This window comes from Pantherophis guttatus, chromosome 10 (assembly GCF_059756535.1).
Source record: "Pantherophis guttatus breed Tessera chromosome 10, ASM5975653v1, whole genome shotgun sequence".
NCBI lineage: Eukaryota > Metazoa > Chordata > Lepidosauria > Squamata > Colubridae > Pantherophis > Pantherophis guttatus.
In genome coordinates, this window is record NC_142072.1 from 7504527 (window position 1) to 7519841 (window position 15315).

Consider the following 15315-nt stretch of genomic DNA (forward strand, 5'->3'; position numbering starts at 1 on the left):
CGGTGGCCCAGGGGTTAGAGTGCAGTACTGCAGGCTACTTCTGCTGACTGCCGGCTGCCTGCAATTTGGCAGTTCAAATCTCACCAGGCTCAAGGTTGACTCAGCCTTCCATCCTTCCGAGGTCAATAAAATGAGGATTTGTCGGGGGCAATAAGTTGACTCTGTAAACCACTTAGAGAGGGCTGAAAAGCACTGTGAAAAGGTACATAAGTCTAAATGCTATCACTCAGCTCAGTCCTTGAATCTCTCTCATCTGGTTGACCGTAGGGTGGAGAAAAGAGGAAATGATGGCAGAGATAGAAAAAGTAAACAATTTTATCTCTTATTTCTTTGACTTCCTCCTTAGTCATAACTAGTATGACTCCTTCAATAGATTATTCGATATACAGCTTCCAATCTGAAACAGGTTGTCTTTACTCCTGTTATACAGGCAGACCGAGCTCCATTTTGGATTTCAAGGGTGTGTTTGCATATAGCAGTCATGTGAAATCTTGTAACTTGGGGTGTGACATAAGGTAACATCTGTAACCCTCTGCTTGAAGAGCTTAAAGGATGATAGATTTATACATACAATCCTGAAAGCTCTTCAAGGCATTCTGGGTACTATAATTTCTCAACTGGCCCTTTTGTATTGAAAATACAATATATCTTCTCCTTCTCCTCACCTTCCCTCCCTTCTTCCTTCTTCCAGTTCTATTCAATTTGACGAAAGAAACTTCGCTCCCGGAATTCTGTCAAAGAACACAACTTTGGAGACCTTTTCATCTATAGAGGATAGTGTTCCTCTCCAACTCACCACGACCAACTCACAATGACCAACTCACCATGGCCAACTCATTACGGCCAACTCACCATGGCCAACTCATTACGGCCAACTCACCATGGCCAATTCATTACAGCCAACTCACCACAACCAACTCACCATGGCCAACTCATTACAGCCAACTCACCATGGCCAACTCACGATGACCAACTCACCATGGCCAACTCATTATGGCCAACTCACCATGGACAACTCATTCCAGCCAACTCACCATGGCCAACTCACGATGACCAACTCACCATGGCCAACTCATTACGGCCAACTCACCATGGCCAACTTATTATGGCCAACTCACCATGGCCAACTCACGATGACCAACTCACCACGACCAACTCACCATGGCCAACTCATTCTGACCAACTCACCATGGCCAACTCACGATGACCAACTCACCATGGCCAACTCATTACGGCCAACTCACCATGGCCAACTCATTACAGCCAACTCACCATGGCCAACTCATTACGGCCAACTCACCATGGCCAACTCGCTGCAGGACAATAGTTTATACTAATATCAAAGAAATGGTGGAGTACAATCATTAAAGAAAGGATGCAAAAGGAGGGACAGAATGAAATGGGAATGTGGCAAAAAAAATAAAATAATGTTTTATTTATTTTAAATAATTAAATAGAATTGTTCAACTGTCCCGCAGTGAGTTGTCCCATGATGAGTTGGCTGTGGCGGTGGGTGTTTCTGTGTGTGAGAGACAGAAAAAGGGAGGGAGAGACAGAGAGAGAATGTACGTATTTAGAATAGAATAGAATAAGAGAGTTGGAAGGGACCTTGGAGGTCTTCTAGTTCAACCCCCTGCTTAGGCAGGAAACCCTACACTACTTCAGACAAATGGTTATCCAATCTCTTCTTAAAAACTTGCAGTGTTGGAGAATTCACAACTTCTGGAGGCAAGTTGTTCCACTGATTCATTGTTCTAACTGTCAGGAAACAGCTGTGTTACTAACTTAACAACTGCAGTGATTCACTTAACAGCTGTAGCGAGAAAGGTCATAAAATGAGGCAAAACTCACTGAAAAAGTGTCTCGCTTAGTGATGGAAATTTGGGGCTCAATTGTGGTTGTACGTCGAGGACTATCTGCAAACCTTTCCAGAAATATGTTTCAGACCCTTATGTGCTAATGTCTTCTGGACACACACACATCCCACCCACAGCAGGGAAGAAAGATAAAGGCAAAATCAACTAACGGACAACGTTGATAAGACGAGTATTACGAATTTGTAGCTTCGTCTTCTGATTGATAGCCAGGCAGGAATACAGCCCTCCCTGATTCAGCTGCACTCTGTGGAGCGGCAGGACAGGCGAGGAAGGGACGTCAAGGTCCATATTGTCGGCCACATTCCAGTAGATCTTTGCCGGGGGGTTGGAAGGTGCCAAACAAGTGAGATTGACAGTGCTGTTCACTAGCACAAAATTCCCTGCATTTGAATCTTGCTCAGAGGACGAGACAGTAATTGTTGGGGTCTCGGGACCATCTGGGTGAAATCAAAAGAACATTAACTGTACTCATGCAATATCTGTTTGTTTATATACAACCTATCGGGCTCATCTGTAGGGCCCTGGTGTCAGGTATGCTTCCTTCAAATTCCAGGAAAGAAAGACCCAAACTCCATATTTTATAGAGATTAGTACTTTTACTGAAATTGAAATGATCGCAACCTAGGTAAAGCTGGAAGTGAGCAAAACGCATGAAATAGCATCTAGATAGCATCCCCCCCCCCCCGTGTTCATCATCCATCATCCAATCCAAAGGTCTCCCAAAGGTCAGGTGGAATCACGTCTGGCAATGTCATCCATCAGGAATGTGTGACAGTTGGTCTAACGGCTCCTTTGGAGAATAGGTTTCATTTCTTGGAAAGACACCTCCTGCGCTCTTCCCCCCCCCGACTGGTTCCCCCCCCCCCCCGTTTCTTATGGCAGCTGAAGCAGTGAAAGCGGAGGCTGACATTCGGCCCCTCTGCAGAAGGGACGTTAGTCCTAGATAGAAGGAAAGAAGAGAAAGAGGAAACAAAATATATACAGGAATTAAAGTTTATCTGGGTATTTTGTATAGAATTTCTGTACTTTCTTTGGAGCCCAGACATCTCGTTTATTTACCCATTCAGCTTGAGACAAAGGGAAATGTTTCCAGGTCACCAGATATTGCACTTTACCATGGTGTTTCCTAGAGTCTAAGATTCCTTTAACTTCAAAATGTTGCTCCCCCTCTATGAGTATGGGAACTGGAGGGGAGCTTTGGTTAGCTCTTAGCGGAGACGAGTGTTCAGGTTTTAGCAAGCTAACATGGAATACAGGGTGTATACGTCTCAGTGTTTTTGGCAACTCTAATTCCACTGTTACTGGATTAACCAATCTAATCACACGAAATGGACCCACATACTTGGGACCAAGCTTTTTTGACTTTTGGGAAGTTTGTAAGTACTTAGTGGAGAGGTAGACTTTATCACCCACTTTATAGACGTGTGTTGGGGACCTTTTCTTATCGGCTTGTGCCTTATGGGCTCGGTGTGCCTCATCTAATGCTTTTCGAGTTACTGCCCAAGTGCTCTTTAATTGTTCAATCCAGTCCATCAAAGAAGGGTTTTGGGGATCATCTTGTGGTAGTTCGGGGATTGGTACAAAATCTTGGACCGATACAACCTTAAACGGAGTGAAACCGGTGCTACTGTGTACGGAATTATTATATGCCACTTCTGCAAATGGTAATAAGTCTACCCAATTGTCTTGTTGGTAATTTACGTAACATCTCAGGTATTGTTCTAAAACCCCATTGGTCCTTTCACAAGCCCTATTTGTTTGGGGGTGATGACTGGAAATTAGCCCTTGGGCGGAGCCTATCAAGCTCAAAAACTCCTTCCAGAAGTTGGAAGTAAACTGTACACCCCGTCTGAGATTATTCTTTTTGGAGCTCCTCTTTGAGCAAGGATTTGTCACCACCCAAATGACAGTACACCCTTCACTCTCTGGCAGGTCTACAATAAAATCCATGGATATTTCCTTCCACGGGGTATTCGGTCTAGCCACACTTTGAAGTAATCCAGGTGGCTTCCCTGGAGGTCTTTTAGCCGAGGCGCACACTGGACAACTAGCGACATACGCCTGTATATCCTTCTTGAGTGCAGGGCACCAAAATTGTCTCTTAACCAAATGTAGAGTTTTAACAAATGCAAAGTGTCCCGCTGCCTTGGCATCATGGGCATATTGCAATACTGTTACTCTTAACTTGGCCGGAACATACAATTTCGCCCCAATCCAAGGTAGTCCATCACGGAGTGTACATTCATTTGAGTGATTCCTAAACCACTCGTCAGTTTCCAGAGCTTCCTGCAATTTTTTAAGCAAGTCTCCCGTGAGTTCTGGCTCGGCTTTTGCCTGTGCTCTGGTAGTTACTGGTACTGCCAATTGTGTCGAGGGGATAATAGGCTGAACCACCTCCTTTTTGATGTTGTTGTACTGAGGCAATCGGAGGATCCCTTTTGAGCCAATGCCCTACCCAGGGGTGGGATTCAGCCGGTTCGGACCAGCTCAGGCGAATCGGTTACTAATTTTATATCTGCTTCGCCGAACCGTAGTTGCAAGGACTGTCTGGCTCCGCCCACCCCACCTCTTCCCTCCCAGGAGTCTCCACGTGGTCTGTTTGGAATGCCAGGCAAGTGGAGGACCCACATAGAGGCTCTGGGAGGGCAAAAAATGGGCCTCCTGGAAGTTCCGGAAGTCCAGAAATGGGACAGTTTCCGGCCTCCGGAGGGCCTCCAGAGCCTAGAGGAGGCCATTTTCAACCTCCCGGAGGCTTGAAAAAAGCCTCCAGAGCTTGGGGAGGGTGAAAACACCCTCCCCCCCGCTGTGGTGCAGGAGGATGTGTAGGCCACACCCACCAAGCAACCGGGCAGAGAACCGGTTGCTAACATTTTTGAATCCCACCCGTGGCCTCACCTACTATGTAGCCTTGGACTGTGCTGCCTCTTATCTGACCATTCCCTAGGCAGCAATCTCTTCTCTCCCATTCCCAAGGTCATTCCCACATACCATTATTACACCCAGGCCATGGATCTTATTGATGGATGGAGCTACTTAATTTGATGGAGAACTATTTATCTAGAGAAAAGGAGCCGTATCTTCTGTACTTTCAGCCAGTCCCTGTGATACACAAAGAGTTTGCAAGGCTGGGAATATCTGCTTTGGTTTGCATCTGGGTTGAACTTCCTTCTTCCCAAAACATTCAGAGAAAGGAGATGCCAACTTCAGGGACGGATAAAGTCACTCCATCCAATCCTTTGCGCATGGTGGGTACCAATGGGACTTTAGGAAAAGTTTTTTAACAGTAAATTTGTGCAAGTGAGATTTTTTTTTTTCAACTGAAGTTTGGCTCCCATTCATGAGATTTGTCCAACCAGAGCCATCAGCCAAGGAATTACATTCACTGGTTAAAATGGTCCATTTAATTTTACAATTCTACAGCTCTATCAAACGGAAAATGTAAAACTGGCTATGGCTATGGCAAGGGTTAGGGTTATGGTTACGGGTTAGAGTTAGGGTTAGGGTTAAGGCTAGGACTAGGGTTAGGGTTAGGATTAGGATTAGGGTTATTTATTTATTTATTTATTTATTTATTTATTTATTTATTTATTTATTTATTTATTTATTTATTTTTATATGCCGCCCTTCTCTGGAGACTCAGGGCGGCTTACAATGCGTTAAGCAATAGCCTTCATACTTTTGTATATTTTAAGTCAGCTTATTGCCCCCACAAACCGGGTCCTCATTTTACCCACCTTAGAAAGGATGGAAGGCTGAATCGACCTTGAGCCTGGTGAGAATTGAACTTGCAGTAATTGGAGGCAGCTGGATGTTAAATGCTGCCTTAGTAGGAGGCATTAGCCTCCTACGCCATTCAGGCTCCTCAGGGTCAGGGTTAGGGTTAGGGTTTGGGTTAGGGTTAGGGTTAGGGTTAGGGTTAGGGTTAGGGTACTCACAGTAGACAGTAAGGTTGGCAGTAGCAGTGGCATTGCCAAAGGGGTTGGAGATGGTACAAGAGTAGACACCAGCATCAGTCCGTAGAGGGTCTTTGATTTGCAGGTAGCCAGATGAACGCAAATAATGGGGATCATCATCCAGGCGGTGACCATCCTTGCTCCAGGAAACAGAACCATGGACTGGAGTGCAGTTGAAGGCCACTGAACTGCTTCCTTCTATCACTTCTGCAGATGGTGGGATCACAGAGATGTTGCCCACCTTCTCTAAAGAAACACACATATATGAGCTATCTATTGTATTTTTCAAACAAAAAAATCAAGGCAAGGACTCTCAAAAAAAGTCCCTCAAGTTAATGAAGTGACCTGCTTATATGGAAGTAAGATTTTTCTTGCAGTTCTTTGTGCAACAAAAGTCAGCACTAAGGCAAGCAGCAAACCATGATGGCCAGAACCTAGGAGGCGCGTTCCCACAGGAAAGGAGATGAAAGTTAAAATGGGATAAGGTAATTTGTGACTGCTGTGAGATTTCAGAAGTATCTTGCATATTTGTGAGCCTGGAATATGGTATGAGCAAGGAGAGATTCCACCTGGAAATAAGGAGAAATTTTCTGACAGTGAGAACAATCAACGAATCGAACCGAAGTTGCTTCGGAAGTTGTGGGAGCTTCATCACTGGAGGCTTTCAGGAAGAGACTGGACTGTCATCTGTCAGAAATGGTGTAGGGTCTCCTGCTTGGGTGGGAGGTTGGTGTCAGCACTTCAACCTGCATTTACTCTAGTGCTGACATAAGAAGGAGAAGAGGGGGGCAGCTGGAAAGAGGACGGTTGACTTCTCACCTACTTATTTTCCCTGAAGATAATATCCCCTAGGAGATGAGATGGGAGGGGGGACATTCCTGGGAGCTGAAATAGTAGATATGGGGAAAGTGATTTGGAAGATGGCCAATGAGACGCAGAGAATTGGGGAACAGAAAGGGAAGGTTTGGGGTCAGGAAGTCAGTGTTGGCTACGCCACAATCGGGGACAGATTGTCGTGCTTAATAAATGAAAGATTTCATCAAAGATTATTTGTTTGGAAATGCAATTTATTTTATTTGAGATGACATCGAAACCTGTTGGACTAGATGACCTACAGGGTCCCTTCCAACTCTGTTAATCTGTTAATCAGTACATTTGTTTGGATGTAGCATGTGATGCCACATGGACAGAGAAATGTGTTTTGTTAACTAGGTTGTGGCACAGGGCTGGGGAGAAAAATATGGACTTCAAAATACAGCTGACTTACAGCTCCCTGAATCTCTGACCATTGGTGTGCCAACCCACAGCTGTTGGGGACTGAAGTTCAACACTAACAATCATTGGCTCCAAATTTTTGACAGAGCAAAAATTAAAAAAGAGAGGATAAATACATCAGAAGAGTTGGCTAGCAAGATCAGGAACTTCCTTTTTAATAGGGCTGTTGCAGGGGTGAAATGCTCCCGGTTTGAACTGGATCACCCGATCCGATAGCGATGGAGGCGGGTGGTTCGGAGAACCAGTAGCAAATATCACTGCCCCCCCCCATGCCCAGCTGAGCCGCACAATCATCAGAGGCTTTTTTTTTTTCACTTTTAAAAGCATTTTTTCTATAACCTCTTCGGCCAAAAAAATGCTTTTAAAAGTGAAAAAAAAAGCCTCTGATGATCACGTGGCTCAGCTGGGATCGTCAGAGGCATTTAAAAGAAAAAAAAGCCTCTGATGATCAGGCAACTCAGCTGGGATCGTCAGAGACTTTTGAAAGCATTTTTTTACAAGCTCTTTGAAGAGGTTGTAGAAAAAATGCTTTTAAAAGTAAAAAAAAAATGGCCACGCCCACCCAGTCACATTACCCCTCCCACCAAGCCATGCCCACAGAACTGATAGTAACAAATTTTAGATTTCACCACTGGGCTGTTGAGATATTAGTGGCACCAAAGAAAGCAGCTTCATAGCAATGGCATTCAAACTTAGTCCAACTCACCATAAACTCTAATAGTGATGTTTCCCTTCTGGGCAACACTCCCCAGGGGGAAGATCTCCACTGAATACATGCCGGAATCCGTGGTCCTCAGGTCAGAAATATTGAGGTTGCCATGCACGGGATCCACGCTGAACTGAGACTGGAAGCTGGTATCTACCTCCACTGTAAAATTTGGACGCAGGTTTCCCATTGCCAGGATGGTCGCATTCCTTCTCCAGATGATAGCAATTTGGACCTGAGCAGAGGGTAAAGAGAATGGAATGGGGAGAGAAACAGAATTCCCAACAAGCACAGCCAGAGGGAATGAAGATAGAACAGGGAATAATAGGGCTGAAAACAGAGAGAACAAGTAAGCAGTCAATGTAATTTTCTCTGCTATCAATGGAAACACAACAATCATTGCAACGGGAAAATTGCACAAATTTTCATGACCACTTGAAGGCAGCAAAGAGTTTTCTTGCAGCCCTTGAATGACTCTAGTGTTTAAAGCTGTGGTGGCACAGTGGTTAGAATGCAATATTGCAGGCTAACTCTGCCCACTGTCTGGAGTTCGATCCTGGTTCAAAATTGACTCAGCCTTCCATCCTTCCAAGGTCGGTAAATTGAGGACGCAGATTGTTTGGGGGCAAAGATGCCGACATTTGTAAACCGCTTAGAGAGGGCTGTAAAAGCACAGATAATATATAAGTCTCAGTGCTATTGCCATTCAGATTTTTGCTGCCCAGATATGGTAGCCCTTGCAGAGGGGGAAATGACTGCTATAAAAGGCAACACAAAATTAAATGCAAATGAAGTGGAGAATTTTGGGTGGATAGGAAGCTAGACAAAGCACTTTGGCCCAGCCACACAGCTAAATGGATCAGTTCTTCCTTGTATTAATCATCTTCCCATTATGATATAAAGCCACTCCTGCCTTCACCCCTCATTCAAGGAAATGGTCAGTTATTTACTTTTCAAATAACTTCCTAACAATCATGGAGTTTTTGCAGCAGACATCAAAACATCTTCCCCCATCTGCATCCGAGCCGTAAATCCAAGCAATGCCAATTTAAATAAGTGGCTATCCTCGAGCAATCGCTTCTGTCCGTGTGAATATAAGTAAATAAGCAAATCAACACATAAATTTTCTTAGATTCCTTCCACTTTCTCCATCAACTCCCTACACTGACACTCACCCAATTATCTCTGTCCTTCCATGGGCCATCAAAGAACCATAAAGATTGCTTAAAGACTGTGGAAGAGAGATAACTTCCCTGTTCCAGGTTCACGCAAAGAACACATTTTTTAAAATGGATAATAAACCACGCGACTTGGCTCTTGCCAAATGCCTAGTTTTTAAAAAAAAAAACATGTACAAACATCAACGTTCAGGCATCATTATCTCAAAAAGAACTTAAGCTTGTCAAGACAGCTTCAAATATTGCTGCCCGTGGTCACATTTAAAACTCGCTGAAGTTGGTACCATGATGTTGCACTCCCTGGAAGGGAGCAGTGGGCCTCAGGCCTAAAAATATTGGCCTTAAACCTTGTTTAAGTATAATCAACTGGCCTTTTGTTTCCCCAGAAATGGCCAGTTTCACAGAGTTGTGCGAAAAGCAGGGTGTATAACGTACTACATTTGAAAACGAATAGGATTTTAGTTTAGTTTAGTTTAGTTTATTCATACTTATATGCCGCCCTTCTCCTGAAGGACTCGGGGTGGCTCACAAAGATAAAACAACGGAACAATAAAATTAATATTAAAATAATGCGATTAAAATCCCCAAGAAGTTAAAACTAAGACTCCCAGCAGATCAGGCAATTTGTTGGAAAAGCCACGTCTTCAGGTCACTGCGGAAAGAGCGGAGGTCGGGGGCCATCCGGAGCTCAGTGCGTAACCCATTCCAGAGGATCGGTATGCCCACAGAGAATGCCCTCATCCTAGGCGCCATCAGCTGACATTGTCTGGCCGATGGCACCCGGAGGAGGGCAGTCCTATGTAAACGCACTGGGCGGTGGGAGGCCGGTAGGAGGTGATCCTGCAAGTACCCAGGGCATCCAATATTTTCCTATCTATTTACTAATTCCTGGGCCCAATTATCATAGTTAAAGAGAAAGGGAAAATGGATCTTTCCTTTCCTTTCCTTTCCTTTCCTTTCCTTTCCTTTCCTTTCCTTTCCTTTCCTTCTTTCCTTTCCTTTCCCTTCCTCCTTTCCTTTCCTTTCCTTTCCTTTCCTTCTTTCCTTCTTTCCTTTCCTTTCCCTTCCTCCTTTCCTTTCCTTTCCTTTCCTTTCCTTTCCTTTCCTTTCCTTTCCTTTCCTTTCCTTTCCTTTCCCTTCCTCCTTTCCTTTTTCCTTTCCTTTCCTTTCCTTTCCTGTCCTCCTTTCCTTTTTCCTTTCCTTTCCTCCCTTTCCTCCCTTCCCTATACTGAAATAAGAATTATATTAAGAATCCTTACTACCACCTTCAGTTTAACTAGAGAAGGAAGATAAAAGCTGCCTTTTTGTAAGATCCTAGGCTGAATGAAGCTGGTTTGAGGCTAAGCATAACATGGGAACCCGACTGAAGTGGTCAGACAAAAATAAAATTTAATTTTAAAAAAACACACAAAAAAGGTTTTTTCCCCTGCCACCTTCCACCCTCATTTCTGTAACCTCAGCTTTCTCTCCTAATTAGTTGTAATGAACATTATATAGTCATGAGCACTGATATTAAAACGCAATCCCCAAGCTTGCCAACAGCTGTTTTAAATTTGTATACATTTAAATAAATTAAATTTCCGTTAAATAATTTACTTCTACAAGGCAGGCCCATCACCATGGCATTTTACTAGAAAAAGAAAGCTAGAATTTCTTAATAAGTAATATCAAGAATTGCCATTTCGATTCTATTCCTCTATGATTTTTTCCCCTAAGAGATAAGCTCCCAAAGACAACCCCCCCCACCCCAATCTCTTCATGCATCAATAGAACGTTTGATTGGTTTCTTTTATGCAGAAGAACAGAAAAGTATATACTTACAGTACGTAGCAAATGTAAGTGGGTGTTATAATAATGAATTCCTACCCTGGGCACTAGATCTATGTTTTTCAAACTTGGCAACTTTAAGATATATGCACTTCAATTCCCAGAATTCCCCAGGAATTGACAGGGGAATTCCGGAAGTTGAAGCTTACATGTTTAAAGTTACTAAGTTTGGAAAAACACTGCATTAGATGATGCTTTAGGTATCTTCTGAACCTCACATTTAATGACATGAAGGACTTCTGCCTGGTAATTAATTATAAGGCAAGAGCAGGAGTGGGGGTTCATAAGGGTTCGGGAGAACCTCTAGCTAAGATTCTGTGCAGTTCGGAGAACCCCCAAATCCCACTCCTGGCTGGCTCCGCCCCATCTACCCTGCCTACCCTGCCCTGCCCCTCCCAGGAGTCCCCACATGGCCTGCTTTGAATGCAGGTAAGTGCAGGGCGCCTGCGGAGGCTTAGGGAGGGTGAAAAATGGGCCTCCTCCAGAGGGCCTCCAAAGCGTTGGCGTGCCACCCAAAATGTCATGGCGTGTCACCTTTGGCATGCCTGTCATAGGTTCACCATCACTGGGTTAGAAAGAGCCCTCCATGAAGTTGGCAGACAGGTGCAGTAGTAAAGCCATCCCAACTTTTAGTTAGAGCAATAGCGCGTAGATTTATATACCGCTTCGTACTGCTTTACAATCCTCTCTAGGTGGTTTACAGAGTCAGCCTGTTGCCCCCAACAATCTGGGTTCTCATTTTACCCACCTTGGAAAGATGGAAGGCTGAGTCCAACCTTGAACCAGTCAGGATCGAACTGCTGGCAGTGGGCAGAGTTAGCCTACAATACTGCATTCTAACCATGGCGCCACCGCAGCTCTTTTATTTATTTATTCAATTTATATACCGCCCTTCTCCTATTGGACTCAGGGCAGTGCACAGCCAAGGATAAAAACATACCAATACAAAATTTAAAATCAATTAAAAGAATTATACAGCTTTGGCCCACAATTTAAAACAATCCAATTAAAACCCAATGGGTTTTTATAGGTGATCCTTCGTATTTTTAGAGTGTTTTATTTTTATCGTATGCATTTTTTTGTACTTTTAAAATTCTTTTTTAAAAAAAAAAAAAAACATTGCAAGTTGCCCAGAATCATGTTACAGTGAGATGGGTGGCAAACAAATTTAATTAGTAATTAATGAAATAAAAATAATTAAACAAAGCAGCCTGCCAAATCAAGTCTCAAGGCATCAAGGTGGAGTGACTCAGTTTACAGCCTGGAAGGACCACTTAGAGTTAATGGATGGAACCATCTGGATCAAAGGATTGCCTCAAGACACACCGGAGACCTTTTTACACACCTGAGATACTCCCGAAGCAAACTTTTAACTTCATTGTCCTCCTTCAATTATTCCCAAATCCCGTGTTTTGTAAGGGTGGGAGCTGAAAACACTCGTTGCCAGGTTGGGAAACAAGAATGTTAAGAATGAAACAGGCTTGGCGGGCATTCTAGAAGTGTTTTCAGTTTAAGATTGACATTTTGACCTTAAAAATCCTTCCAAAATGATTTAAAAAAACAAACAAACCTTCATTTCGAGCTCAAGTTACTACCACGCTCAAGAGCTCTTGAAATGTTTTGCCCAACTCAAATGCTTGGGTTGGGTTTTGACTTAATATGCTGTGTGAACTCAACGAGTTTGTAGCTTATTCAACAAACCATGGCTTAGCACAATGAGAATGCTAGGAAGAAAAAGGATTAAATCGGACGCCTGAAGTTGCCTCAGCGTGAACTGAATCGCTTTATTTATTGAATTATTTCCCTGCTAAACCACTGTGCGGAGGGATTGCTCCGTCAACAGGCAATTCAAATGGATCGTTCTATTATTGGAATAGCCTGTAACATTATAGATATTGGAATAAGCTATAACATCTTCTCATTTCAACGCTCCAACCTTTGCCATAAGCCTGGCCAAATTCGCACCTGTTCTACTAAAACATAACTTAACCCCTGAAATCAAATCACTTTAATCTTTTCCCCCCACCCAGCACCTCATCTACCTCACTACAATCTGGTGAGTTATCTTCAGCGGCTTTAGTAGTCTTAATCTGTTTCCACCCTCTGTGTAGCTCAGGAGTGGGTACTACTTACATTTACTACCAGTTTGTAGCGGGAGTGTGCGCATGTGTGCACTTCTGCACATGCCCAGAACCTTCTGTGCATGCACAGATGACCCATGATGATGTCGTGGCAGGTGGGCAGAGCCTCCCACCGGTTTTACTACCGGTTCTATAGAACCGGACAGAACCAGGAGAACCCCACCACTGGTGTAGCTCCTGTCTGAAATTCATCGGCACACATACAAAGGACATGCGATGAAATACGTAGACTGGCCCCATCCCCACATTAATATATATGGGGCAGAATGTCTGATGGAGACCCAAGATGAGTTCAATCATTTATGGTCCATCAACTGAGCACCTCAAAGAAGTAGGACTCTGAACTTGAAGGACTTAGGTAAGTTCATGAGAAGATTGCTGCTAGTCGTCTACTCTCCTGCATCAGATCTTCCACCCAATACAGGACAAAACGGATAGACAATTAAGACAATGGTATCCATGAATGAGCACAACTCTACTCCTTTCCCTACGTCCTTTGAAGAGACACAACCTGCTTTCTGAACAGGCCTAACTTCGAAGGCTCATAGGGTGGTTTGGTCTCTCTTCTCTTTTCCTGGTCTTTAGCCTACTGAGAATACAAAATAGCAGTCAAACTTAGAAGCAGCCTTTTAATGCTTCCACATTGCGTGATGCTATTGTCCCAAGCATATTATAGGGAGCCATAAAATGAGAAAATTGACACCTCCCTCCTCCCTGTTTGGCTGAAAATGTGGCATGCCATGCCACGAAGCCCATCTCCAAAGCTTCCTCCCGTCCTCCTTCCATTTTCTCTTGCAAGTCCATTTATTGCCTGTCAGCACCACCAAGGAGAAGCAATGTCCTCCGATTGAGTGGAGCCAGGCTAAATCCCAACCCTTCCTTTTTTTCCATCTCCAGCTCCTTCGAGCCATCCATATAACAAACCCTGAAGCCAGCAGGGCCTCCAGGTCTGAGCCCTTGTAAATTAAAAGCTGTACAACAGCATCGGCCACACGCCAGGGGCTGCATTAGCAGGAGCTGAGTGAGAAAAGCCGGGAGTCAGCGGGGGAAGACGACAGGAGAAGATGGATGAAAATTGGCTCAGTGGGAGCTCAGCAGCCACCACAAGCCGTAATGGATGGGCCAGCCCCCTAAGGGGAAAGAGAGAGAGAGGGGTAGGGATGGGAGAAGGCCATAAATCTAGCAGGAAGGGGTCGGAGGGGGTGAACACAGGAAGCCCTGTGCTGGGCTCCGGTTGAAGAAGGCATTGATCGAAAGGTGGCTATCTTTTAATTGCGAAGGTTTCTTCCCCCCCCCCCCGAGTCTTCATTTGAGGTTAACAGGAGGAAATCAGCATGGGAACACTTTGGCTAGGATGAAGGAATGGAAGAAGGCCTGCTGTCTGTCCTGTTGCTGTTAAGGGAGCCACCCGCTCACTTCTATCCATCACCAAAATAAGGTGGCAACTGAAGATGGGAAAGTTGAGACAGGAAAGAGCAGAGATTGGCAGGTAGAAATGCTATTCTTAGACCAGGGGTGGGGAACGAATGGCTCCCTTTATGACTTGTGGACTTCAACTCCCAGAATTCCTGAGCCAGCCAGTTTGAAGTCCACAAGTCATAAAGGGGCCATAGTTCCTTTTGGGTCTAATAATGGATAAAAAAAAAATGAACTTTGTTACTATAGATGTTGACAACAGCAAGACTATTGTTTGTGGGAAAAAAAAATTGGAAGGACTCTTTGATACCTGCCATGGACGAATGGTTGCAGAAGCTGATGGAGTTGGCTGAAATGGCAAAACTGACCACTTTGATTAAAGAAAAGAACAGGAGTATTTTTGCTTCCGCGTGGAAACCGCTTCTGAACTTCATGCTTGATGTGGCAAAGAATGAAACTCTGACTTTGGGTTTTACAGATTAGATCGATAGATTTTTATAGAAATGACTCATCCATACTATTATGGAAAAGCAAAAAGCCGTGATTTGATGCTAATGCCTGATTCTACTGCAACAGAGAGAGTTGGAAGTCAATGCTTTTTCTTTTCTTTTCTTTCCCCTACCTTTCCTCACTTTTCTTTCCCCTTTCCCCTCCCCCTCGCTGCTCTACTTTTGTATTTTATAATATTTTATAACTTCATAAAAATGTTTTTTTTTAAATAATAATAATAAAGGGTCCATAGTTCCCCACCCTTGCCTTAGACAATCACCCATGTGCCACCATTACTATCCTCACATTGCTTTCAAGCTTGTAGTTCGATCAGGCAACTCCTTTAAAATCAGTGTTGGTTGCCTTGTTCCCAGAGATAAGGAGATAAGTCATGGTTCATTTACTGAATGTGTTACATTCACACATCACTAAGCCAAAGGTTTGGGCAGGGGT

General features: G+C 44.0%; 1 protein-coding gene across 2 annotated transcripts in view; it reads right to left on the reverse strand.

Moving 5' to 3' along the window:
- Positions 1-15315, reverse strand: part of VSIG10L (V-set and immunoglobulin domain containing 10 like) — a 37839-nt gene that overhangs the window by 19446 nt on the left and 3078 nt on the right. The window contains exons 2-4 of one of the 2 annotated variants that reach the window (XM_060693886.2): positions 7812-8046; positions 5813-6076; positions 2027-2314 (exon numbers count right to left, since the gene is read on the reverse strand). In XM_060693886.2, the coding sequence (XP_060549869.2) occupies positions 2027-2314; positions 5813-6076; positions 7812-8001 (742 nt within the window). In that variant the 5' untranslated portion in view covers positions 8002-8046. Of the gene's footprint in view, positions 1-2026; positions 2315-5812; positions 6077-7811; positions 8142-15315 lie in introns of both variants that reach the window. The other variant, XM_060693885.2, reaches the window with a different exon arrangement.